This window comes from Anopheles funestus, chromosome 2RL, assembly GCF_943734845.2.
Source record: "Anopheles funestus chromosome 2RL, idAnoFuneDA-416_04, whole genome shotgun sequence".
Classification (NCBI taxonomy): domain Eukaryota; kingdom Metazoa; phylum Arthropoda; class Insecta; order Diptera; family Culicidae; genus Anopheles; species Anopheles funestus.
In genome coordinates, this window is record NC_064598.1 from 86,440,988 (window position 1) to 86,468,886 (window position 27,899).

The 27,899-nt window shown below is 42.9% G+C and overlaps 2 protein-coding genes across 6 annotated transcripts; both read left to right on the forward strand.

The window, feature by feature from the left end:
* The first annotated feature begins 61 nt into the window (after positions 1-61).
* Positions 62-27,899, forward strand: LOC125763258 (protein PALS2). 5 transcript variants are annotated; one of them, XM_049426161.1, is made up of 10 exons: positions 6,194-6,332; positions 7,475-7,550; positions 11,438-11,559; positions 24,098-24,793; positions 25,489-25,746; positions 25,825-26,035; positions 26,113-26,283; positions 26,350-26,513; positions 26,699-26,773; positions 26,890-27,899. In XM_049426161.1, the coding sequence occupies exons 2-10, from the start codon at positions 7,508-7,510 to the stop codon at positions 27,064-27,066; spliced, it is 1,917 nt and encodes a 638-aa protein (XP_049282118.1). In that variant the 5' UTR covers positions 6,194-6,332; positions 7,475-7,507; the 3' UTR covers positions 27,067-27,899. The 5 variants fall into 5 exon arrangements, with proteins under 5 accessions (XP_049282114.1, XP_049282116.1, XP_049282115.1 ...); XM_049426157.1 differs by lacking the exons at positions 6,194-6,332; positions 7,475-7,550 and adding an exon at positions 62-1,028; XM_049426158.1 differs by lacking the exons at positions 6,194-6,332; positions 7,475-7,550 and adding an exon at positions 177-1,028 and having other exon boundaries at positions 24,098-24,751.
* Positions 15,584-20,493, forward strand: LOC125763264 (uncharacterized). The gene is made up of 2 exons (XM_049426172.1): positions 15,584-16,102; positions 19,191-20,493. Exon 2 carries the CDS (start codon positions 19,237-19,239, stop codon positions 20,023-20,025), a length of 789 nt encoding a protein of 262 aa, XP_049282129.1. The 5' UTR covers positions 15,584-16,102; positions 19,191-19,236; the 3' UTR covers positions 20,026-20,493.

Genomic DNA, 27,899 nt, shown 5'->3' on the forward strand with positions numbered 1-27,899 from the left:
ACATCCATCCAGTTCGTAGGCCAGCCTTGCGCTGGTCTTTCACATTGTCGCGCGATTGTTCGTTTAACGACAAACAACTACGCAATGTGTGACATCGAGTGCTTCGAGTTCAAGCATCGTTAGTTCTAATTGGCGATGCTGTTGTTGAACAGTATCGGGTTTGTTAAAGGTGTTTCGGTCATGAGGGAGTGTTATACAAATATTGCGGTGCGTCTCGTTGGTTATTGTTTCCGTTAAGACAGCTCAACAGTTGTCCTTTTGATAAGAAATAGTGCTTCGAGTGAGTTAACGTGGATTTGTAATGTGAATTTGTAACAGTGACCAACATCGGGCAGTATTATACCATGAGTATTAAATCGAATTGAGCGAAGTACCATAACCATAAGTGAGAAATTAGCATTTTACAGTTCAGTGAACTCCTCCATGTGTTCGTCTGTGTCGTCTGTATCGTGACGTGTTGTTAAGGCGCAAGAATACATATTTTCCCATTCCATCTTCCCCCCTGTTTTTTTTTTGTTATTTCAATCCATTCGTGCATACGTGATTGCATGCAAATATGGTGCACCTTTATCAGACAGCCGGAACGGAACGGTCGCCGAAGGAGAAGGCGGGCAATTTTATGTCGAACTTTAAGGGATTGTTTTTCCGCCAGTCGAAGCTGAGCAACAATGCGGACACTTGCTATAAAACCACCGGTGGCACAACATCCGCCAAGGCACCAATTGCATCGCCAGAGTCGGGAAGTGAACCATCTTCATTAGTGGTGGTACGTACGGCAGAAGCGACTACCGAACCATTGAAGGTACATCGTATGGTGACGATACAATTGCCCCATCACGGTGACAATCGGTACGACATAAGAAAGACGGCGGAGAAAGACAAGGGTGAGCGTAAGGATCGAAGGCGCGCCAAATCAGTGATCAAATCCGTCAAGCGACGCTCCTTCGGCAAACGCATCAACAACCTGTGGAGCAACTTTGGATTGCTGCGAAGCTCGGAGAAAATCGTGGAGTTTGCCAACGGTCACGGTGAGTCATGTAGTTCTTGTTCGCTGCCGGTTGGGAGCGAATTTTTGTTCTTTTTCTGCCCAAAAGCAATTTAATTTCCTTTCCAGTAAGAGGTGCCCGTGGCATCCTTTTTTTCACACCTTCAATTTGCGTGTACTGGGCGTCTCCATCAGAAATGTGGATCGAAAAATTCCGGGGTGTGATGGGTTTGGCAATCGCGCGATACATCGTTAGCACAGCTGTGTTGGGATCTTTTCTTCCCCGCGTTCGGCAGCTTGGCAACATAAGCATATCGATTGTGAATGGTTTATTTACTTGCATACTGCCGGTGTTTTGTGTACATTCGACGGGACCGTGTATTATTAGAACGCCACCAACGCCATAGCTCATCGTGTGTACGCGTACCGGGTGGAAAGAAAATCAATCCAGCTGCTGCGGTATGAAGTTTCGCGGTTTATCCATTTGTCTGATTAGTCGATATTCGATGCCGTGAATGAGCTATGAGTTCGGGGGCGTATCTAAACGCCACGAATAGGAGTGAAAAGTCAGGAAAAAGCACACGATACTTTCAGGTGCGAAATGGAAAATGATCTTTTCAAACAATCGCTAAATGGAAGAGAGAAAATTAATGAGAATCGTACGGTTCATTAAGTTGTTGGTTTTTAGTTTATTTTAGATTTAAGTTTAGATAAACAAGAAAAATGGCCAAGAAGTGTGTTATTTTTAATTAAATTACTCACGCTAAAAAACTTCTATGAAATCCTCATTTCTAAAGGTAACAAGAGCTAAAGCCTGCAAAGAATACGTTCATTACAAAACATAACCGATATGAAATTAACTAAGGGTCTTTTCCAACTACCTTCCTCCAGGGACATTAGGGCGCATAGCACGCACGCTCGTCTATGTTATGAAATATAATGAATTCCTCGTGCTCCACTTCCCCGGGAGTACGGAGCGCGTTTCCATCGTTGCATACTGTTTACTACAGCGAGACCAAACATAGCCTCCATGCTGCACGTGCTACGATTGACCTGGAAAACAGGTGAATGAACGAAACTGACGACCCTTCCATATTTGACCACACGTTGCTCAAAAACAACCCGGATGATTTGATGTGTGGGTTTTTTTTGTATTAAATCCTACTCCAATGTTGACGGTAAGGTTCCTTTATGGTGTGTCCTTTTGCGTCGCGAGTGTCGTCAAAAAAGGTTCTAGAAGGCAAGATTTCCCCCTAGAAAGGGAAGAACACAAAACTCGTCTATCGATATGAAGCGATTACAGCGTTTAAAGGTGAGGGTTGATTACTGTGAGTTCTTCTTTACCTGGAACTCTCACACCTGTGCTGAGTGCCCGGTACTGAAAGCGAAACACTAGCGAGAGAGAGAGCGAGAGTACTGGAGCCATCTCACCACGTGGGGCTTTACGTTGTGGAAGGCATCGCTCACCCTCAGCAAAACCAACAACCGGTTATGCTGCGCTTCCCTCCAAAAGGCTTTGTTGCGTGAAGCCCGCATAGTCCACCGGTTCTCTCTTTTGCCTGCCCGCCATACCGTAGCCCGACACGTTCTGCCCGGTTCCCGTAAGGTCCGAGATAGGCTTCCGTTGGTTGCTGGTTTACCGATCGTCCGTCAGTTGTGACGGTGGTGTTGTTGAACTCGCTCGATCTCGCGCACACGCCCGGGCAAGCGGCGATCGCGCCGTTTCGACGTGAATCGTAAACCAAACGCGAAAGGAAACGGCAAAACGCGCAACAAGAACAGAAAAAAAACCTGTCCGACGAGTTGGTTTGCGTAGATTGGCGATAAAGCTTTTTTTTTGTTTGCTGGTAGGGAGAATTTCGCATCACCAGCATCGTGTTCTTGCAGTCTCCCGGTTAGATGGTGATCGATAGAGTTGGAACCACCAGTGATGCTGTTGCATTCTCGGTGCAAAATCTACCCGATCGTAGTGTTGTTTGAACGTGTAGGAAAATTGGATATTCTTGGAAGAAAAAAAAAACGCTCCATTAACCGTTTGCCTTTCATCGGGTCATAGTGAAAAACTCTCGTAATCGTTCTTTAAATTGATGACTTTTCTGTCAACAACTTCCGAACGTTTGGATGCTCATTGGAACGCTGTAGAAAATGTGTTTGTGTAAGAATAAGTAAGGAGCGAAAACAAGAAAGAAGAGTAGGACGAAGTGATTATTGAGTTTTTAGTGCGCACTGCAGCGATCAGCAGCACCAAAGGCATCCGTGACAGGAGGGAAATTGTGTTTTTCCTCCCTCGAGAAGATAAATGTCACCACCATGACCTGTCTGTTACATGTGTTTTTGAGCTGAAAGTGGAACACGTGCGTGTGTGTGTGTGTGTCTGCTGATTATACGATGAAGATGTCGTGCATCGGAAAACCGATCTTGCGACTGAGATATGTATCCGCTGTGCTCCAGATAATGTGCACCCAATGTTGCATATTTCCGCGAGCGCACTATTCTGTATCGACCCCACCCAGCTGGCAGGTGTATGCGTCATAAGCAATGGAACGCTACCACAGGCGCTCGTTTAGCAATTCGCAACCGTCAATCAAACGTCCGGTGGTGGATTACTTTCTTCCCTAAGTTACTTAAATTCGTTCGTGTATTTTAACCGCAGACGATCGCTAGACGTCCGCCGCAGGGCAGGGTGTGGCGAGAAATCGATTAAGAAAATTAAATTCCCATCCATCTATCTATGATTTCCGGATAATTTAAGATTACGGCTCGCTGCCGTCCGATCGATTAATTTACTGTCTGCGTCTGTGAGGATCCGTTCATTCAAAGGCATGTTGATCGTCGGTTGCACTGTATGGTCCGTCTCGGTGATTTATGAAGCAGTGAGGTGCACTGCAGCAGAAAGCAGTAGCCAACGTCCGTGATGTATGCGGCATGCAAAAGAACGCACGTTTAAGTCTTGAACATACGAAGGGTTTGGCCGGTTTGGAATCGCGGGAGAGCATCCGGGGGCGTGTGGGCGATATTCCATTCTATGGTTCGTTTATTTTTGCATTTTGTATTTTTCCTTCACTTCGGACAGAAGAAATGGTAATTCATTCTGTCATATTTAATTCACGACTTGTGCGGAGTTCCACACTCCCACACAGTCACAGACTCGCTTCCTTCTCTAACGTTTGGTGAAATCGACCCCGTACGTTCCAGACGGTCGGGATGTTTTCGGTTTGTTTTACCACCGGAATGGAACCTCGATGCCTCGGTAAGCACAAAGCACAAACCGGCTCGTGTTACATCTCGTTGCAAAACGTTACAGATCGGTTTTCGGAAATGAAAGATTTTCATTTTCGAAATGAAAGAAAAACAACGGCCTCGTTGCGGTGAATGCAAATGAAGAATGCTGTGTAATGTTGTGGTTTTGCGTGAAGAAAGTGTGCTTAAAGAGGCAAAATGCTGTGGAGGCTTGTTTTAAGGGCAGCTTAAAGAGTTTGAAAGTATTTATCATTTCGGCCCGTTGTGGTGGTTAAGAGACAAAGAGAGAGAAAGAGAGAGAGAGAGAAAGAGAGAGAGAGAGAGAGAGAAAGAGAGAGTCAGGAGGAATGTGATGAAACATTAGTGACAGTTTTGTTTCAGTTTCGGGGAATATAAACGACCTAATTATGCAAAACATATGCAGACGGCTAATGTTTGTTCCGTATCTTACATTGATAACATTGATACTGAGTGCTTCGTGAATGTAGGACAATGTTCCTTTGCTTAAGTTGCGATAAAATATTTATTTTTGTGTTCTAAAAAGCTTAAAAATTCAATGATTCTGAGAGACCTTCTATAGAGTAGTAGATAGTTAGTGAGGAGAATAAAAGAAACATTCGAGGATCGTCATATTGATGTATGATTTTCAAAGAAACATTTTCTTTTAAACTGCTGTCTCTTAAAGAAAGTTTCTGTCCAGGGAGATCAAAATATTTAAATGAATTAAATAAGTGTTTCTATATTTGTTTTACCTGCGAGCTGTGCTGAGAGGAAATTTTTAAGCTGAACAATTATCTATAAATCTAACTAAAATTAGAACCATAAAAGTAGGAGCAAAAGAAATATACAATAATAAAATTGTCATAAATTAAATCACCCCCCCCCCCAAAGTCTATACTCCTTGACTGTTAACTAAACACAAACGATCAAACGATTAGTTTTATCAAATGAAATCGATCGATATATCACTTCCAACAGAAAAAAAGGACAGATTGTTTGCAAACTTCCAACACCCAAAACAACCAAAACAATGTGTTTGTCCTTCCGTGTTTTTTTTCTGCTCCTCATTCGCTCGCAGTAGTTCTGTTGATTATTAGTACGAGCTAGCGCTAGTCCCTTAGTACATCGTTGATTGGTGTAAGTTTACTCACATGTCAAAACACGCCGTTTGACAAGTAGAAGGAAGATCGAACGATGCACAACGGTGGGATGGCAAGTGTTATTATCCCACGTACGTGTTGCGATGGGAGTTTTCCACAGGAGATACAGAGGATGGTCCATCGTCCATTGGGTGGGTGGACAAAAAAGGGAATGGCTTTAAGGGAGAGAAAAGGGGGGAAAAACAGAAAAAGGTATTGTTTACCTTGAAATTGTTCGCAAACACGTTGTTGTTTGATTTGCCACCCCGATGCAGACAGAAGAAAGGAAATGTGTAAACACATTTGTCGTCATCGATAATTTCCACCCGATGGTCAATTCGTGTGTGTGTGTTTCCAGTGGGGTAGTTGTGGGGTTTGTAAAGAGTTAAAATCATGCCATTTTTTTGTATTTGGCAGCATTTGTTGGGCGCTATGTCGTAGGTGTTGCTGACCATGAGTTGTACGTAGTGTTTGGTTCCGGTCCGTACAAAAACAATTCAACCGGTTGGCGGCTTCAACCCTCACCATGCGTTCGTTTGTGCGTGTCGTCATCGATCTTCTTGCTTAGATGGGTAGATTTTCCTCATGTCGGTGGAAAACATTTCTCTCGCTTTTCTCCCTCTCATTTTCTCTCTCTCTATTTCTGTGTGACTTTATTCATCTCAGTAACAAGCACGCGCGTGTTATGACGTCACGGATGCGGGATGCGATTTCGGACCGTCCCCGAACAGTTGGAACCATTTTTGCGCTACCAAAATCAACGCCCGCGAGCAGATCACCGACCAGTTGACGATAGTGCGCAGTCGGGCAAACATTTCTGTGCATCACATCCGTGATTGTTGGTGGTGGTCTCTACGTTACGGTCGTTAGCCGGCGATATACATTCGGGAACGTCCGTCGTCGATGTGTGTGACAGGTCGCGGATATCGCCTACGGATTTTAAAATTCCTTTTCGAACCCCGGCTCGAGTGCGTAAAATTTGTGTTGGTTCACCTACACCGTTGTTTGGCTTAATCACCGCTTAACGTTATTGTCTTCTTGATCGTACACATGCTTTTTTTTTGGGGGGTAGTTTTTTGTAGGGAGTAAAGTAACAATTTTCCCCAAAACATCCCAACCCTACGGGTTTGTGGTGCCTTGGCAGCGCGTTGTTGTTATACACTTATGGCATGTTTCGAATAGCACATTTGTTACACATTTTGACGCTTTTCGTTGTTGTGAGAAATCATTGCGCCAGACATTCGTCACCAGAACGATCATTCAAACGTTTCGGATTAGCGAAAAGTTTCTCTCTCTCTCGGCAGCTCTATTACTTAAAATTCCTTTATTTTTAGTCCTTCGTATCAGCGATTGTTATGGATTGTGTGGAGGTTAAAGAAAATTGTTTGCTTTATTTTTTAAAGCCCATTTAAAGAAGCGAGTACTTCTTCGTTTAATTACATGTTTGCAGAACGGTTTCCCTCTTACATCGTGGTCAGGTTTAATAATCATCAACGAAGAATGTGTTCTGCTGATCGTTTGCCTTGTCCGCTTGTAACATATGTTTTCCATCAGAATGGCGGGGACGAACGACACGCCACGCTTTGCAAAATGGACTAACGTGTAGCCTTTTACACTTACGCTTGTACCCTTCTGTATGACATCGAAATGGATTAGTGTTTTGTTTTTTTTTTTGAGTGAATTTTTATTTGCTGCATCCCCTTTCAATGTGTTTCGGGGCCGGGCTAAATGGCGCATGGTTTAATGATGTATGGTGTTTATTGTTGTTTTTTTAATTGTGTGTTTTTATTTTTAGTCGTTTTTAAATTAATTACCGCTCATAAACGAAACAGTGACGATCGCATCCCTTATGTTCCTTACAGGAAGTGCCTTTTTTTGATTGAGTGTGTTTTGCCTTTTCCTTATCAGTGTGCTAGATTACTAGTTAGTGTGAGATAAATTAGTGTGCCTTGTTTGTTGCCTGCCCCACATTACCACATTACACGGTCGTGTATGCCCAGTGCACTCTAATCCTTCCGTGTTCCCCCTTTCGTTCGTTGTGACAAAACCGCGCCCATCCCATGCCGGCCATTGCCATCCCAACGGTACGATGGTTCGATTCGGCAAAAAGGAACCCACCGACAAACGGCAGCTGCTGGCCAGCATGGATTCGATGCATCGATACGGCAGCACGAAGCTTGACAACGGTAAGTGTCCTCCTGCACGCCACCAAACCGTGGCGGAACCGTCTCGAACAAAAGAGGGTCAGGCTGCCTAAACCCGTAAGGGCCAGCTTCCCATTTTCTTCGCTAATGCGAGCGCGAAAAACTACGCAGTCGGACAGTCCGACAGGGTGGAAAGTGAAAATGAAAATAGAAAGTAATTTTACACCGTCCCAAAATCTACGACCAAGTGGTGTGTTCACCAGTGTGTTCCTGTAACAGTTTCATTACGATATTTCGGTACAACTTCTCGTCGTACGGTGCGTTAAGTTTTCCTACTGTTGTTCTTCCACCGTTTGGTTGGTGGATTTGTGTGTGCGTGGACCTTCCCCCACCAAAAACCCACCCGGTAGCTTCTTTTCGAGTAAAAGACACACTAATGATGAAGACCGACGCGATTTTCCCCTTTTCTTCTGGTCGGCCCAATTCCTTTGGCAGAGTGTTATTTACTTCCAAACTTTCGGCTTACGTTGATTTCCGTCTGGCGTACCTCAATCATGCATCATGATCGGTGATTGCAGGATCGCAGTATCTGCAATTTTTCAAGTGCTCCTTTAATGTTGCCCGTTCGTGTGTGTGGGGGCTTGTGAGTGAGATTTGATTTAATTGATTAGTAAATGCCGATCGTATGTGGGGATAGAAATTGGAAGAGTTTAATGAAGGAGGAAGAGCAAGTTTTATTTCGTGGTCTGCAAATGGATGGTGTAGGCAATTAAATTAGACATGCTCGGGTTTTTATTGGCCAATTGATGTTTGTACGAGCTGTTTGTTAGCAAGATGTTTTCGGTATGATTAGCATTCGGTTTGGTTCGACGTTGTGGACGATGGGCGGCAAAAAGGGGGAACACCTATAATCGTTGAATCATTCTTAGTGCAAACACTCTTACAGCATTAAAGGCATTTATTGAGCTCGGTTTATAGTGTAATGGGTTTAAAGTATTTTTCAGCAATGGTGATAAAACAAATGTAATTGAAAGCATTTTTTGTGAGATAAATAAAATGGATACTGAAATGAGATAAATGAGATAAAATATCAATTAACAATTTTTGATGAAATAAATTAAAAGTGAGAAAATTTTTAATAAAGTTAAAGAAGTTGTAGTTGTAGTACACTAAAATGCAGTTCAAATAAAGTGGAACAATTTGTCAATTTGAATTAATTTGGATAATAGCGACAGGAGAGGATAATAAAACAGACTAACCCCAGTTCATTTACTAAAATAAATTTTAAATAAAATTATATTTCAATATGTGTTAATATATTTTCAATTGCGCATAGATTAATTATGATTTTCTTTGACGTTCACGGTATATAAACAGGAATTAGGAGGAAAACAATTTTGGAAAATTAATATATTGTTCTTATTTAACACTAGAACTACCGGACCAGTCATTTTGACTGGAACGCTTCATTTTCGTCACATTTTTTTTAGGATTACTTAATTCTATGATAGTAGAACCATGCATTTTACTTATATAAACTATAATACAATCTTCAATAAACCATAAACTATACTCCAACTCTTCGAAATTGTTTAAAAATTAACCTCGAACGAAAAACACTTGGTAGTTTTAGTGTTAAAAATTTCATGCAATTATATTTTAAAATGTGGTTCCATGAAGTATATAAACTCAAATAAAGATAAGAATGATCCAACGATATGATGATAAATTATTTTTCATGCCGTTTTGCTTTCCGTAGATGGGAGACGTTTCACGGGCTATCATGCTAATACGAGAACAATTTGCACCATGCGTCTCCACCGGCTTCGCTAAACAACATGAGAAAGAGCTTTGAATAAAGCGATTTTTTTATGACACCCATTATCATACATTGTGCGATTGTGGGCTTATCTTCACCATGCGAAAGTAAAATAAAAAGCTCTACCCTTTACAATGAAGATCATCCTTTTACATTTTCCAACCACTCCTTCGGTGCTTGCGGTGCTTGCCTTGCCGCACTTCCTTTTGTAGCGAAACCCATAAATTCATACGCAGTAAAATAAAGAAACGTTACCCGAGTGCATTGGTATGTTCGCGTAGCTTTACGCATTAGTGCCATTGCAGACCTTTCGACGACGGGTTACAGTTTCGTGAGAGGGTTTTTTTTGCAATGTTGCTCTAGAACGGATACATGTCAACCCATCAACACCGTACGAAACCCGAAAGGCGTTTGTATCGAATCGTAAATCGTAAATACCCTAACGTCTGCCACCCGGTTGACAGGTTTGGTGACCGACGTGCCGCCAGAGTAGAAGAAATATGCACCAGCAAATGTTGCAAAAGTGGATTATTACAAACAGCAAGGATTTTTGATGCTCATGGTGTTTTTTTTCGGGTGGTTAGAATTTTTATTGTTGAGGAAATTTTATTCTCCGAACAGCGAACAAAAAAAAACTTCACCACAGAGATGAGAAATGTTATAAACAAACCATCACTTCTCGTGTGGCGTGGCGTTTGCCCGCACTTGCAGTGGTTTTCACACTCACATTTTACTGCCCGTATTTCCCACAATAAGCCTACACCGGGAAAACCGACTGGTGGAGTGGACTGTGGAAAACATAGGAGAAAGGATGGTACGGGCACATGCTAATCTTAAATTGCAGTAACTTTTCCGGTCGCATCCATAATGCGTGTTATGCAGGGTTGGGGGGTGCGTTAGGTTTTTATTTAGAAAACGATTTTCCCGAAAATACAATCATCAGGTCACTCCCCTTCCCCTATCGGTCGTTACCGTCTGTAGGGGGTTTTGATGTTTATTTGTACGAAAGGAAATATTGTATTCTAAAGACAACAACTGTAGCTTTTTCAACCCTCTCTGTGTGTGTGATTATCTCGGTAAGAATTGGGGTCCAGGAGAAGGAACGGAAAAGTCATAGCTGGTGGTCCAGTACGGAACATCAAACGATGGATAGGATGTGCGCATATAGATAAATATTATTATGAATAGCATCTTCAAAGTGTCGAGTGGAATGATTTGTTTGGCTTTAAATTATCCGTGGGCGTTAAAACGGAGAGATAGACACAAATAGGTCTAGAATTACATGTACAATATTTTTCAAAGGAATGAGATATGATCACAGCTTAATTGTGTTTTGAATATTGTTATCGATTACTTTTCTATATTTCTGTGGTAATATAAAGATACATTTTTAATCTTAACAAAATTCAGCTTTAGTTCTCAGCAAAGTTCCTTTAATTTATCCCAATGTCTCCCAATGTCTTACGCATTTCTTGCATCCTCAATGTGGATAATGCTATCACATTTTTTATTGACTTCAACTTTATTTCCCTTACGAGACGTACGCGTATGAACATTGTCAGAAAGTAACCTTATGTAGCAACCGACCATTAATGCCAATCCCTTTTAAGCTCTGTCTATCGTTACCTATAGCTGCCCGTCTTACACCGAATCGCCATAAAAGCCATTGCGGGTGTAAAACGTACGATCTATTTCCCCTTGCTTTATCGCCCAAAAGGATATTGGACATGGTCGGAAAGGTAATGGGGCAATTACACAATTTCTCCTCCCCTTTCCGCTTACCAACCTCTCGGCTAGAGTGTGCGATCATAAAGCGATAGAAAGAATGTCCCAATAAAGTTGGGGAACGCATCGCAAACGTACGCTCGAGGTGTGAGTTAATGTGTGGTCAGTGTTCCTGACTTGACATTATTTTTATTTCCCGCCCGAAGTGGTAACGTGATACTGTCGAAGTGACTTCAGACAATCAGTAGGTGGTGGTGATAGTGGTAAAATAAGTAACAAACTAACTATATCCTACATCCGGGCCGAATGGCCGAACTCGTTAGAAGGTAGATTGATTTGTCGTTCTAATCTTATGGTTTATGTTTCGCTTCTTCTCGTTTTGCAGCTGCATTTCAACACGTGCGTGAAAATTTGACCGATCTCAATGGACGCCCGGAAGCGAACGAAACCGATCTTGTATTTCTCCAAGGAATATTGGCCAATCCAGCCGTTACGCAGTTGATTAAGGTAGGTATCGCGTACTGTTCGTACCGATCCAGATGGTCAACAGTTAATTGAATAACTTAGCACACGCTTATACGCACGAGTGACCAATTGTTGGAAGATGTCTACTTCCCCCAAAATCGGTATTGGTCCCTCTGGACATGTTTTAGCGAAAGGACCTAACGTTCTCGGCACTGTTTGCGTGGGACAACTGCACCACGGGGAAATAAGGGGTTGTTTATTTTCACTAATTGGATTGGCTGCGGAACCAATTTCGTTGCACACATAAAGTGTTGCGCGGTTAATTGGTCGAGTGACACATATTTCCTTTTGCCTTCCAAAAATTTACCCAAGACACGTGGATAAGGGTAAGATGGTGGGGCGCACACGTTTTTTTTTGGAGCAATTCTGATGCAACTGTGTGTAACTAACCATCGCCTTGGTTGGAACTATGTCAGCAGGGTTTGGTTTGGCTTGCAAGCTGTAGTAGGGTGGTCGTTTCGTGGTTGAGGCAGAAGCGTAAATTGGCTGACGGGTTGATGCGTGTAAATGTGCGTCAGAAAGCTAATTGGTCATGAATCAGTGACCTTCCATCACCTACGGGGCAATGTTTGACTCCAGCCGTAGGTTAGTCCGTACATTGATGAATTGCAATTAAATCAGATTGGTTTAAATTGGTTAAAGCTTCACAGGAAGAACGTACAAAGTGAAGTGGATTGATGTTCTGGGGAAATATGAAATGGTTTATGTATTTAAGTTGACTCTATAATTTAAATGATAAATCATGAGATAAATGATAAATCATAAATCATGATGAGGATCTTTTTTCTAATTTTTTTAAATTAATTATTAGGAATATTTTTTATACAACTATAAAAATTTGCAAGATGTTTTGCATTAAATTGAAGCTCTTTATCACTATCTTATGTATTTTTATATGGCTTCCTTTAAACAATCTTCGCAGGCGTTAATTATTCCCTCTGCAACATTAAAAATTAATATTTGATATCGCCGCATATGTTCATTAGCCCTCTGGAGAAGTAAAATTCATTCCTCCTATATTCTCCACGAAATTCTCCACAGCAATGAAGACAAAAAGTTGTGCCAAACATATGGGCGAATCGACTACCAAAACGGAAGGTTCTCAATATCTGTAACAAAACAAAGGAATTCATGCGGTTTTGTTTTAATTTTCTTACACAATTTCCTTATTTCTTGCGCCTCAACCAACCGAAGAGAACGAACAGCCCAATTCTCCCGATAGCACATTAATTTATTCACGCTTGCAGAAGGCTTCTACCGTAAGCTCTCCTGGTGGAACGCCAACAAAATGCCTGAAATGAAAGTTCCAACACACCCAAAACATAGCATCCCCGAACCGGGCATTCCTCCCCCCAGCACAATGTAATTCGAGCAACTCATTTTCTCATCACTGATGAGCTCCAATCCGTGTTCGTTTTAAAAACCGGTTCCAAAAATTCGTTAACGTTGTACGTTTTAGTGGTTGCGTGTGTGTGTGTGTGAAGGGGAGCGCTACATAAGCATTTTATGTTTTGCGGTTTTTGGACGGTTGAGGGGTGTTTGCCGAAATGGAAAAAAGGGATGCAGCGAAGCTGTGGTTGAGTTGCAACCGGCTTAAGCCTGCTAAACCCACACAATTACGTCCCGGAATGTTGTGTTGTGTTCGTGCGTATGGCGTTCAGGCATCTTTGTTTCGGAGAAACCACTTGATTTTTTTTGGGAGGTTTTTTGTTTCGGGAAGAGTGTTCTTTAAGTTTGGAAATGACATCAGAATTTCACCACGGGCGATTGTTTTAAAGTGAGCTTGGTTAAGTTTTGAACCGTGTTTTGATTAGGTTGGTTCCTTTTGTTAGACTTCCAACGGTGAGTGAAAGATTAAACATATCAGATCACGTGAAACTTATTAGCACCTGCTTGCATCTAACAGTAAGTGAAAAAGCCCTAAAAGTGAACAAAAAAATCATCAAGTAAAAGGAGGTAAGTATCACGAGCCCTTTTTCGTTCGGAAAAGGTGTTTCTGTTTCCATTTAGGTTGTGAAATGGTGTTGTTTGTCGAAACATTTATCCACCAAAGGGAAGTGTCTCTTTCCGTAGGTCTCCGGTGTCCGTTGTGTTACGGAGTCTTACATCGGGTGGTCACGGAGATTGAGTTCGCGCAACAACGTTTATGTAGTGTATAATAGAAATCGGAGCTCACTGATTTCATGATTTCACTTTCGTTTCATAATGGCAAATGTTGCACTTTTAAGAGATGTAGTAATTTCAAAATATGTCTTTGATAGCCATATACCTGGTCACGTAAAAAAGGCGGTTGACTCATAGCCTTTCGTCATTAAGAATTTGTCCCAATGTCTGAGAATTTCGGACATTAACTGTCGCAAACCGTCCCGGTCACTTGGGACTCATTGGGTACATCATTAACTTTGTCATATTTATGATCGTGTTTCTCCACGGCACACGCCCGTCTCGGTGATCATAGCATATTTATAAAACAATTAATCAGTTCACGAAATGTTTCGGATGCGTTCGCTCAAGGTGACGAAGCTCAACGATAATGATCCGTACAACCGTTCGTTTCGAGATGTGCCGTTTTAGTTAGCTTTGTTCAGAAGTTTTACCGTAGGGAATTGTGATCGTGATGGTTGGAAAAACACCTGCTGCGGTGGGATCTACCAGTTCGGATGTTGAATGCGCTTCGTGCATGCTTTATGGAGGGGTAAGGAACGTGTCTTAGCAATTCGTATATTACGTCCCAATGATTGCCATTGCCACGATGTCGTCGTCGGTGCGAAAGAAAAACATTCGAACCCCACGCACTGGTCGTACCGTCATAGATAGTAACGATCGAGAGAACAGTGTCGGTAGGAGAAGAAAAAAAAAGCGTTAGTCTTGACCTGCGTCACCTCTGCGCGAACAAACGATCGCTTATTTCTAAATAGCCGGGAAGTATGGCTTGATTCGCCTGAGCGCTTACGCGGTAGATGCGTTGCTTTTCTTTATGTGGCCAGTGAGCATTACCGTCTCGGTCGGTGTGATCTTTTCGTGCGATGAAGCATCCGCGGCATTTGCTCTCTACACGCTGTATAGATATTTGCTGACCAAAGGTTTTTCCTCCAACGCAAATGTTGTTCTATTTCTCACCACTAAAATCGCTTGAGCAATGATGTATTCTGTTTGCCTACGTCATGCTTTCGAGCGAAGTATGGTACGTCTGTCTAGGGGTCGGTGAAACCATGAGAGGGTTCTTGACGGTAGAATGCATCACTGACGTATACCCGTGCGTTGTGTTTCGTCATCGTCCACGAACGATACATTCGATCGTACAGAAACCTGTTGATGGGAGAATATGCATATTGATGGTGTGGATGTTTCATAAGCGATGATTACCGTCTCTCACGGGAGATAATTGCGTGTGTATTGAATCACATTTATTTGTGCTTGCTTTAAGTCAGAGAAATATGTCTTGCAGAAAATATAAGAATAATCTAATGTATTTAAATGAATAAAACAATAACACCTATATTGAGCATTAAATCAAATTTAAATAAAGATAAATAGCAATTTAGGCAAACCGTTCTTCATGAATAAAAAAGTTTAATAAATTTAATAAATTTGAAAAATGTAATAAACCAATCAGCAAATGATTGAATGATTACACTTATACAATATCTGTAAACCATCAGTTTAGATTTGATCAAATTAAATTTAGACCGCGTTAAGGTTTACACACGCCCGACGAACAAATACACCCAAATACCTTTACAGGCTACACTTTCGTCTTTCCATCACACGCAAACGAACTCACCGCACCCCGTACGATGGTATTTCTGTCCAAACATAAAACATAACCTGCGCAGCATACTCACCACGCGAGTGTTCAAACGGTCTATTCACCACGAGAGCACGGCCGCTGGTGATGCACGCGCACTCTCAACTCTCAGCATATTCCGCAAGGGAATTCCGCGGTCACTCACGGGTACACTCACGCGCCCCTAGCGTGGCGGTTCGTACCGTTAAACGCACGGTTTTTGTGTTGAGTTCATTTGCGAGAGAACCATTCCCCCGGCCAGTTGCGTGTGCTCGGGAACGCTGTTCAACGGTCTACCTCAGCAAAATATATTCACCCTTAACCCGTCCGTTGCTTTCCCGCTCTTCCTACCCCCACTGTGTCACGGTGTATGGTGCGTGTCACGCATGACGTGTCGTGCTTGTGTATTGTTTAGCATCCGCGTGTACGTTCCGATATCCAGTGCCGATCGTCAAAAGCCTCTGATCAACGTCCAGCGGGAAGTGCGGTGAAATTTGGTTGCAGATCTGCATACGTACGTTGTGCATACGTTGGCAAGCGTGGTGGTGTCTAGTGTACGCGTTTTCGTGACCGTTGCCATCGGCGACGGGTGATTCATAGTTGCGCAGAAGGGCATACCGGACCGCTAAAATCAATACCGAAGTGTAACACGGTAGCACGGCATTCGTACGACGAGAGTGCACAACGCCACACGGACGACACTGAAGACGGCCATAGCAAAAGGAGGTTAAATTTAAGGTGTGTACCATCCAGCTTTATGCGGTATATTTTCCCGTTCACAAAAGGGGGAAAGTTTTTCCCCCTTTTGGACTGTTATTGGGACAAGTGTTGTGGTGTGTTTGGAAAAAAGAAAAACGAATAGAAAACCTTTCCATAACACGAGGTTACGTTAATGGTGAGGTGCATACAGTACAGGTATATGGCAAGCAGGTTGTGTTAGGATGGTTGGAAAATAGATGGACGTTTAGAGGAAAATATAAAGTCCCCCCAGTTGGGGAACAAGAACTGAAGAGCCCAGGGAAGAGAAAAAAAACGAAACGCTGACCGTAAAGGGTCATTTACGATTCAAAATGGCTTCCACAAAGTTGGGTTTCAGAAACTCAACGCTTCACCATACCTGCAACGTAAAAGACAATGAAGGTGAATGTGTGTTGTTTCTTTTTTTCTGGGGGAGAATTGTTGATCCCGGCACGTTTTGGAAGGAAGAATTTTCTTCGCAAAGGGCGTTTTCTCAAAGCCACCCAGAGGCGACGTAACATTGAGTCATCGAACACTTTACTGGAGAGAAATAGAAAAAAAGAAGGTATCCACCCATAATTAGCACTCAGTCATTCGCATCAGTATAGGTGCGATCTTCCAAGTTGGGGCTCGTGGAGCAGCTTGGTCGTTGTGCGTCGCGTAAGCGTCGCAACCTCGATCGCATCATTTTGCGGCGACAGAGAGAATGATCGAGCAAGATAAAGAGCGATCAAGCGAGAGGGAGAATACCTTTTTGTGGTTGACGTTGACTCCATTGCTCGATGGTACGTGATGGGGTCCCAAGAAGGCAACGCGCGTTTCGCGTATTCTCATCATACAAAACGAATGTCGAGAAGCAACGATAGAGAGAGAGAGAGAGAGAGTGAACGAGGTTTACCGGTTGCGGAGTTGTTTACGTTAACTGTTGCTGGCTGTTGCTGTTGCCTCTTCACTGTTAGTGTGATGGAAGGCCTCGGTTGTTCTCGCATTGAAGTCGCTTGGAATGTGCTGCAAGAAAGGGTTGTTAAAGCTGGGGAGTTGAGTTGGATGGTTGGAAAACAAAGCGAACGTATTCGTACAGAAACCTTCACCAGATGCGCGCGCCTCCATGGGGATGGGGTCGCGTCTGTACACCGGCGGAGAGCGAGAGCTTAGCGATGAGAAAACCTGTTTCTGTGATGCCGGAGAGGTTGTTCTATGTGTTGGAGGCTTCAGCACCAGCAAAAGTATGGGTGTACAGCATAAGCAGCGATCTTCGGTGTGGTGGAGATCGCTTATGCTTGATCCAGGTGGGGGTGATGATGCAGGGTGATCGTATGTGGCTGCAGTTTGCAAGATGGCATACTTACAACCACCAAGAGCTGTGTGAACGAAAAAAGGGAAGGGAAGAAACACGGTAACGAGACGCACACAGTTGAAACGTAAAAAAAATGGAAGCAAACCCATGTAACAGCACATAGTTTCACTAACATACTAAGCTTTTATTTTCTTCTTATTGTTATGCAATGATAAAGCGCAAGTTTTCACTTTTTCTTTCGCCTATCGGCGCCGTACATTCCACACGAACCAGGCGGGAAACGGATAAGGTGCGGACGTGTTGGATTTATTGGTAAACAATTAGGCACCGTTTAAGGGTTGGTGACGGGTTTTCCCGCGTTTCATTGTAAACGTGCCTCATCCGCTTGATGGTGATCTGCGTTTTAAAGCCGGTTGAATTTATATTCCAATTTATCTTGCTCGATACGGTTGAATGCTATTTTTTTCACCTCCCACTGATCATACGGTGGTACTTGCCTGAATTGTTACTCGATTCATGGTGAATAAGTGATCAATAAGTGGGTTTTGTAATGTTGAGGATAAGATAGTAAGGCGCCATAAAGGGATAGTTTTTATCTTCTGTTTAATTCAGTAGTGACATTTACCAACCGATACGCTGGAACATATTTGCTACCGGTTGTTTGAATGTTTGTTTTTTGTGTTATCTTTTACCTGACAGGCGTACAAGTGTTTTCTTGAGAAAGCTCTATTGGACAACGCTTCATAGCTCAACAGCAAATATGCTCGTTAGCGTCTGTTTATTATTTGCTAAACGATGTGTTAATGTATTTACTTTCAAACATTCCTAACGAAAAACCGCTACCAACACAACCGCCATTTGCTCTCATCCTGTATGCATCTCACGTTAGTACTGTGTAACCACAGCTTAAAATGGCACAAAACGAATGTAAGAAATGCAACAACATAGAGGAGAGAAAAAAAACCACTCGAAAGAACGACGACATGCTTGCGATGACGAGAAATTTCAATAAATGAACATTGACAAAATTGAGCTAACACAAATGTGTGCGAAAACATTGAGACTTTAGCAAAACCTGCAAACAGAAAACGTAAACATCTTACGGAAAGGTTAACACTTTTGAGAAGTCCATGAACACGAGCTGTTTTTTTTGTTCTGAAACGAAAAAAAAGAAAACAAAGCAACAAACAAAAATGGCACAAGACATAAATTTTGAGCAACTTTCTCCTTTTCTTCCGATTTCATTACTTTTGCTACTAGCTACCTAGCGGTAGCGTGCAATCGCCGTAGTTAGTTTCATTGTTTTATGTTCGTTTAATTTTGTTTCCTCTGCTCCACTCTGTTGCTTAGCTTGAAATTTCTCGTTTGATCGATTAAGAGTCGCGTTCGTTCGGGTTCATCGTACGCTAAAAGGGATGAGCTCGCTTTTTTTTCTTTCTGTGCCATTAATTGTGTTCATAGTTTTGTTTTTTCGTTTTCTGGATAGTAGGAAAGTTAACAGCAGAAGCCTTTTTTGGTAAAATGAGATCAGCTTTTGCATGGTTTAGATAGTATCAATGTCAGACGGGTTCAAAGCATCTAGCAACGTTCCGTTGTTTGACGCTAGATGGAGCACCTGTTTCGCGTTAAGTGTCAAGTGTCAAGTTCATGGTGTGAAATTTCTCAAAAAAAAAAAACATTCATCAACAGCAAGTGTGGTTACGTTTCTACTTCAAAAGGTGACATTTTAAGACGAGTGGTATGGTGATGTAGTTCGTTTGCAAAACTGACCCTTTCATCATGCCCTTTCAGTATCCTGTCCCATCGCGAATTGGCCACCCCACAGCAAGCGTGCGAAATGAATTACGGACGTAAAACGCCGTCAACGTACCGGTCGACACCGTCGGTATACTCCCACATTACCAGCCGATCCCAATCCAACCTACACTCGCAGCGATCGCGATCGATGAAATCCGTCATGATACCCTGGTACCAGAAGCCGATCCTGCACAACAACAAATATCTGGACATTCAGCGGGGTGCCTTCATCATGGGGCTGTTTGCGATCTTCGTGGCGATCTTCACGATCGGTACGGCCGTGTTTGACATCTACTGCTTGGCGCTGGCAGCGCCAGGATCGTCCCATTACGGCTACTACATCATCTCGTACGAGTTTGTGTACGTTGGCAATGTGCATGTGCGAAATGCACTCATGGTGGCGGCACTGTTCTCACTGATCGGTGGTCTGGTGGTGCTGGTGACGAGTATCATGTTGGTGCACGCGTTGCGGAAGGAGTACGAATCGAAGATCGTACCGTGGCTGTGGTCGTTCGCTATCTTCACGCTGTTCCGTCTGTTGGCGTTTCTGTTCTTCTCGATCGTGAATGATCTGATCTTCGCGTACAACATACTGATCACACTGATCTGGAGCGTCGTCATCGTCGCATCTATCTATGGCTGGCTGATGGTGTACTCGCTGTATCTGGAGCTGGCCGATCTGACGAAGCTGGAGGACCTTGCACACCTGCGAATGGGTACGATGCAATCGCTGAACGCTTCCGTTGCTCACTCGCTGGCCGGTTCGCGGCCAACGACACCACACAGTACCGTCTCGACCATGCCGGTCGGTGACACGAAGTTCATCTAATAACGCCATCGGAACGCTCATCTGAAAGATGTGTGCCTTTGACAAACGCATCCGTCCATCATACTGTCCACATCGTTGCCTATCCCGTCCAAAAAGCAAGACAACAACCACCCGTACAAACAAACGATGACAATATCGCCAGTCTCTAGGGAAAAGTAATAACGCGCACATAACAATCGAAGCAAAACGAGTATTAATATTCGGCGAAGTTTAGTGTGCCTTCGAAGTTCGAGCCGTTTTCGAAGACGAGGAAGTTTTTTTTAACGTTTAGTTTCGTAATCGTAATAGAGTAGCTCTTAAGTTGACGGTTTTGTGGTACGGTGACTTCAACTGTCATTGTTTTGCGCCACAGGTGACGAACCTCGTTTACCCGCTGCGTATCGCTAATGACAGTGTGAGGTACATCGTTCGAAGTTTTGTTTTATACATTTCACAGTGATCAATAAATTATTGATTTCTCGTAACGAATATTATGATTTATTTTTGTTTTCTTTTTGGCGATTTTTTTAACCTTTTTTCTTTAGTGTAAGTGTTTTTGTTCAATTTCTGTTTTCCCCCTTACGAACGATCAACTCAACCGGAACGGAATTCCTTTAAACATGGCTGATGTTTATTCGTGGGGATTTAAACTTTTATCTCTCCCTTTTCATGACCTTCCACTGCTAGTGTTCATTCACCCCAACCTGTACGTTAAAGAATCGTTCCTCCGTTTTTCGGTGACTTTCTCTTAGCACACTTTATTTCATTTTCTTTACGTTTCAGTTGTTTGTGGATAGTGTTTTTTTTTGTTTATTAGGGGTTCCCTCGGGACAAAGCGTGCCTAAACAGTAGATCTCCAGAACATTGACCCGTAACAGTACCGCTTGTCTAATAGAAGAGAAATGCTTTCAGGTGTGACGGTGTTCTTATCTTTGATTGTACATCTTTTTTAACATTTGTTGCCTAGTTTAGTTTTGGGCGCTGTACCCGAAATGAACACATCGAAAATAATTCAAATGGCTAGAACGTATTTGTTGGTTAGGATTGATAATGGTAACATTCTTTTTAAGTTATAAACTTTCATAACAATATCCATTTGACGTCACGTGACGACCTTCTAGCAGGCGGTCGGTCAACAATGTGATTGTCTTTAAAGCTGAAAGCGACAACTTGCCTTCCTGCTCAAGATATATGTTTGCCGATCTGCAAACGATTCGAAAGACACTTTTAAACCCGGTATGTAATCGTTCCCGGCCACAGGTAGAAGGGAAGAAGGTAAATAGAGCACCAGAAGATATACACTCCACGTCGATCCAGCAGGAGAATGGAATTCAGCTGCATTTCAATTAGCATCGCACGTCAGAATTCTGTCGCAGCGCTTCTAAACGATCGTTCGCATTAATACCGCTTGTTGTTCTACCGTTTGCACTCATTAGCATACTGGTTTGTTACTTAATAATGCGCTTTAAATGGCACAGAAAATGTGCTCTCGTTTACCCTTGACTCGTCGGTATGAGAAACACGGGACATTGAGAATGAGTTACTCTGCTTCCTGCTGATTGTTTTGAAGTTTATGGAGGTTTTTGTAACTTTGCTTGTAATGTTTTCTTCACCACCATAGAGTGAAGATCGACACAATATTACCTTTTTCTGTAACCAAACTCGCAGTCACGTATGAGCTTTCAGATACCCGAGCACCCGAATAACAAACGGCTTGCAACGACAAATGGCTTCCATGGTAATGTTCCCTCCCTGGGGAGTCTTCTTCACCACACGTATACCCCTACACACAGTAAATATTATTGTTACTTCGCCCAACCAACGCCCAAGACATGAAACGCATCGGGGCAGATAGCATCGGACGTAATACAACGCTTCGAGCAAAAGGTGACCCAGTAGAGGGAGGTTTGTCTGGTCGATAGTTGAGTTGGGGAGTTGTTTTCGTGTGCGCTTTAGAAACCGCCCCGACCGGGTGTATTCCTGCAGACGTGACCTAGAAACTGGCCAAGAGGCCAAGAACCCGTCCCCGTTCGTGAGTAAGCAAACCCAACAAAGCCGGCTAAGGGCCAGTTGCGCGTGGATTGTTGAGTGTAGCGCAAGCAAGTCCGTCATATAATACGCCGGAAGATCTTCTGTCGACTTTCACGGCAGCAGTTGTGTGAAGTCTCGGGAAGATCAGCTTGCATGTGGCGGAGTGGTGGTGGTGTTTTCATGAAGAGAGCAGGGAAAGATGTTCGTTTGCATTAGGGCCCTTTGCATAAGGTGAAAGCGCATCCGAGTCTGAAGCTTCAAGTAACCAAAAGCTCGTGGAAAAAAATACGCTCCCCAGCGAAGAAAAGGTATTGCGTTCTATTGTGTTATTTCTTATGCCCGTGGATGAATGATGGTTCGTCTGCGTTTTAACGCAACGCGTACGCTGGTTCGCTGCACCGAAGGAACATCACAAAACGGAAATAACGAAGGTCAAAGAAATTAGAAAAAGTGACGTTGCAGGTAGTGTGTGTTCGCACTTAAATTCCACCTTGAACAAAGAGGTAGACGAAGCATAGACGAAACCGTGTAACAAATTATTAAAAAAAGGTGTTAAAATATGAATCAAGATAGAAAGGAGCAGTGTGAAAGGGAAAGATTTATCGGTTGTCTTGTCTTGCGAGCTAGAAACGAACCGCTTTGGGATGTAGTCATCTTCAAGGAATCTTCTGTTTGCTGTTTGTGTGCTGTATAATTAGGATAATTTCCTCCCGACCGGATTTTTAAGGCGGAAACAGCTATCCTCAAGCAATAATGGAAATGATTGACAATGATGTGTTAATATTCTGGCTTACGTAGGGATTTAAAGCTGATATATTGAGCTCTTTAATTTCTTACTTCTGGTCCTATTCTCCAGGGTCTTTAAATTTGAAACATGCCTAGCCCCTGGTCCTATTCTTGAGTGAAAATCTAGATGAGCTTATCCGGTAAATTAAAGTTTTAATTAACTTCCAACGCTGGTTTCCAACACAATTGCTTTACCATGATCGAACGATAGTAGTTATAAAGTTTTTTTTTAATTCCCACAGCAAAAAAACAATTTCAGAGTAAAGGCATTAAATCAACAAACTTCCTACCGGATTGTCTCTGCACAAGAATTGGCATGATAATTGAAATTGTTTTCGAACTCGTAACGCCATCGAGCCCGGGTTTTTTGCCGTAGTCGCGTGTTTAATTGCCATTCAAAACATTCGCATGCATGCAATGTGATTGAATTTTCGAATGCATTTACTGCACGTATATACTGTCGGCAAACCATTGCATTCATGTTCAGTTGCGATTGGGAAGTGTTTCGAACAGGATCTGTTTAGGTAAAGGTATCGGTGCTCGGAAATAAAGAGTCTTTTCGGTAAGAGAATAATGAAGATTTCACCCCTTTTTTAATACGATCTTTAATACATTGCATGGTTTTGTGAAATCCCACTTTATAAGGGGGAACAATTAGGGAGTCACCTTTAGCTTTTTTATCGAGAATTCCCTTCATCGAAACAATTGAGCGTATGATTCATCACTTCGTTCTAAGCGGGTGAGATGAGAACGGTTTCCATTCTTCCTACCTTCCACACGGTGATCATTTACGTTGCGCACATTTATAAGCGAACCATTTGGAATTGTCTTTTCAAGCGCGTGTTGAAGTAACGAGCGTGTCAATTGCACTAATGAACAAAAAAAAAAAAACATCACCCTCGATCTCGATGGCGTACTGCAAACATGTTTGTCTCGTGCTGCGCGTATGTTTGAGTGATCAGCAACCACATGTCGCATAAGGTGGGGCACAGCATACCACATAGCATACCATACAACATTGCGTCACCTTGATCAGCGTGTACAATAAGCAACACACAGACAGAGTAAGATTCGAAGTTGCGAACAAGTGGTTGTGTTGTCGGGTATTTTATCCCAACGAGAAAAAAAAACATGGTGTAGTGGGGCGTACTAGCGATCTGGTAGTGAATGGTACTGGTAGTATAACGATCGAACTTGCTCGATGTAGTTGCGCGTGTTGCTGGTAGTGTTTCACACAAAGTTTCTGTTCACTTTCCCCCGCGTTTTGTGTGTTTAGATCCAAGACAAACTCGAGGAAGCACCAGCGCCACTGTGTCCAGTGCGAGTGGACAACGCGCCCCTACTGAAGGAGGTGATCGATCGCTGTAGCCTCTCGAGGAATCCGCATGCCCGTGAGCTCGCTCGAATCTTCCGCTATCCACACTTTCGCGCCTTACTCGAAGCCCACGACGAAATTGGCGAAACGCAGCTAGAGAAGCTAAAACATCCAGCAGTAGCAGCGGGAGCATCACCATCAATATCACCGACGGGTTCCAGTCCGGGGAGTAACGGACAGGGCCAGCACAGTCCATCCAGTGTCAGCGAGATCGACGGTTCCGGTGTAGAGCTGCTCACGATCAACGACATGCCTGGTGAAACGATCAAAATGGTGGGCATCCGGAGAAATCCGGACGAACCGCTCGGGTTGACGGTGGAGGTGGACGAGCACAATCAGCTGGTGGTGGCACGGATCATCGCTGGCGGTATGATCGATCGCCAAGGGTTGCTACACCCGGGCGATGTCATACTGGAGGTGAACGGTGTGCCCGTGACCACGCCCGAGGAGCTACAGGGTGAGATATCGGTTGCGAAGGAATCGGTCACGTTGAAGATTGGACCGAGCATCGAGGAGGAGATGAAATCCGCCCGCATCACCATGGCCGGTGGACAGGTAAAGAATGGAAGAAATTTAGACTCGGGCAAGAAGCTAACGGTAAGTGGAGTGTTTTCGCCTTTATTGGCTTTTCTTATGGTTTAGTTTTTAGTTTTTAGTTGTGTAGCTTTAGTTTTGGTACCGTGTGTGTGTGTGCGATTTTTCTTTTAGCACCAACGCTTTATTAGTTCGCTGTGTTTGTGTGTTACGTTCCCTAGTTAACCTTGTTTCAGTACACACTTGTGTACAATGTTGGTTGTACTTTTTTTCAAAGTGTGTATTTGCATTTGTGAGTTTATTCAAAAGTTTTTAAAATGATTTTCTATAAGTTTGAATCAGAGTTTTTCGTGGATTTTGCGTGCTTTTTGGTTCTGTTGTTATGTTGTCGCCTTGTTATTTTATTTACGTTCGAAAGCAAACTCCAACAGAGGCCTTCTTGTGGTAGTGCTGCTAACGTGCTAAAAAATGCAGATTTGTTTTGCCACGAAGCGTCACACAAGCGTCTCTGACACCGTTTCTGTATCCACACAACCACGCTAAAAAGTGCACTTCATCGATGTTGCAATGTATGTACAATGTAGTGTATAGTATCGCGCAGGACCAGCACCAGTTACTTCCAGGCCATTAACGTCACACAAAAAACAATAGCTAGCGATAGGGTAGTTATAGGTGATTTTGAAAGCTGTTCTTATTCTAAAGCATTGCTAATTGTATGTCTTTTTCTTTAAATTTTACTCTTAAAATTTTACCCTCAGTGTTACATGCGTGCATTGTTCGACTATGACCCAAACGAGGACAATCTGTTGCCCTGCAAGGAGATCGGACTTTCGTTCATGCGCGGTGATATCCTGCAGATTATCAACGTGAAGGACCCGAACTGGTGGCAGGCAAAGCACGCCGGAGAGGAAGGACCGACGGGGCTGATACCGTCCCAGGAGTTGGAGGAACGTCGCCAGGCATACGTACCTCCCGAGGCAGATTTCGTCCATAAGATAGGCATCTGCGGCACAAGGGTACGAATCACGAGGGAGGCTATTTACTATTGTGCTGAAGCAATTCTAATCGAAAAGATATTCAATTTCTGATTGCAGATTTCAAAAAAGAAGCGAAAGATACTGTACAAAACGAAGCAGAATGGAGAGTTCGATAAGGCGGATCTGATGCTGTACGAGGAAGTTACCAAAATGCCTCCCTTCAAGCGGAAGACACTGGTGTTGGTCGGTGTGGCGGGTGTTGGTAGACGAACGCTTAAAAACCGACTGATCAACAGTGATCCGGATAAGTTTGGATCCGTATTGCCGCGTATGTATTGTGGAGATAACGTCCATGTCTAATGAAATTCCAATTGATCACTATTAATTCGCAATTTGTCCTTACAGACACCTCTCGTCAACCACGACCTCTGGAAGAATCGGGCAAAGCATACTGGTTTAGCGATCGTGAAGATATGGAGGAAGAGATAAGGGAGAACAAGTTCTTGGAGTTTGGTGACCATAATGGTAACCTGTACGGTACCCATCTGGATTCAATTCGTGACGTTATTCGGCAAGGTTTGTTATTGACGACGGAGTGTAAATTGCCCAGATATCTCAAACATATCTCTCTTTTCATTGTAGGTAAAATGTGTGTTCTCGATTGTTCACCGGCGGCACTGAAAACTCTACACAATAGTCCCGAGTTTATGCCGTTTGTGGTGTTTATAGCTGCACCGGGGATGGAACAGCTGAAGTTGCTGTACTCTGAGCGTAGATCAGCGAGCGGTTCCACGAGGAATTTACACGTAAGAAGCTTAAAATGTTTGCTGAGTGAAGACTTTTCTGTGTTTCGAATGTGGATAACCACACAACACTTTATACAGATCATACCTAATTGGAAAAGACGGACAATTTCAGCTATTCTAATCGATTATTTGCATGCTAACTAATTGCTTGCCTTGTTGTGTCGTTGTGCATTGTTTGCTTACAGTTTGATCGTCAAAGCTCTATACGCTACAGTTCGCGCCGTGCAAAGACACTGGAATCGTTGGCATCGTTGTACGAGGTAATATCCGCTGTTCTGCATGATTGTGGATAAGTGTTTGATGTTGTCAGCTCTCGTGGCGTCCCTTCGTTGCAATATTCTCACTGGGTTTTTTTTGTTGTTGTGGTTGCTTACAGGACGATGATCTTATATCGGCTGTCGAGGAGAGTGCACTGCTCCAGCGAAAGTACGACAAGTACCTGGACATGGTCGTTGTGAATGAAGACTTCGATGACACATTCCGACAGGTGACGGAAGCACTAGAGCAGCTGTCACACGAACATCAGTGGGTACCGGTGAACTGGATCTACTAGACCGAAACACGATCGCGAAATATATGTGTTCAAATCATTCGCATATGCGTTTAGTGAAAAAAAAACCTCGATCGATACAAGTAATAGTTCAAATAGCCATATAGCAATGCATTCATTCTGCTTCATTCGCTCCGTGATAGCAGCACGGCAATAGAATCGGTATCATCGGTGCATCGAACATTGCCTTTAAAGACTCTTTACACTCCAGATGCCTTATCAATCAACACAATATCGTTCACACGTGTATAACAAACTTTCTTACCGCTTTACATGTGGAAATGAGACGTTTATCATGCAATCATCAGGATTTGATATCGCGCAAGTACTATCAACCGGCACGTATCTGCACGTTCTTTATCAACCTCCTTAGCTCGTTTAGCGTAACGCCTTTGATGTTAGTATTTTACCCTAGCGTTTAAGATGAAAGTCGAATTCGTCCACATTTTTTTTTATTATGTTCTGTTAATTTCTTTAGCCCCGAAGTGTGCGCTCGGGTGCAAATTTTAGCGGCGCGTGCAGTAGCTGCATGTCGTGGTTTTAGACAATGGTATTTCTATCGTGTAAGATGAGTTTTATTCGTTTACCTTACAATTTGTAAGTTTTTCTTCCGGTACCGTCCTTTGAGTTGTGAAAAAGATATAATCGGTAGAATGGTAGGTAACAAATAATATTAAATTACGATGAAAACGAAATAAACACAAAACAATTTTTGCTTTGCTAGCTGTAAGCTAATATGTATGAATGGTACGAACTGTTTGTTTATGAAATCTGTTGTAGCATTTCATCGAATTTTATATGTTATGCGTAATAAAGATCTAGAACTGTATGTAAAA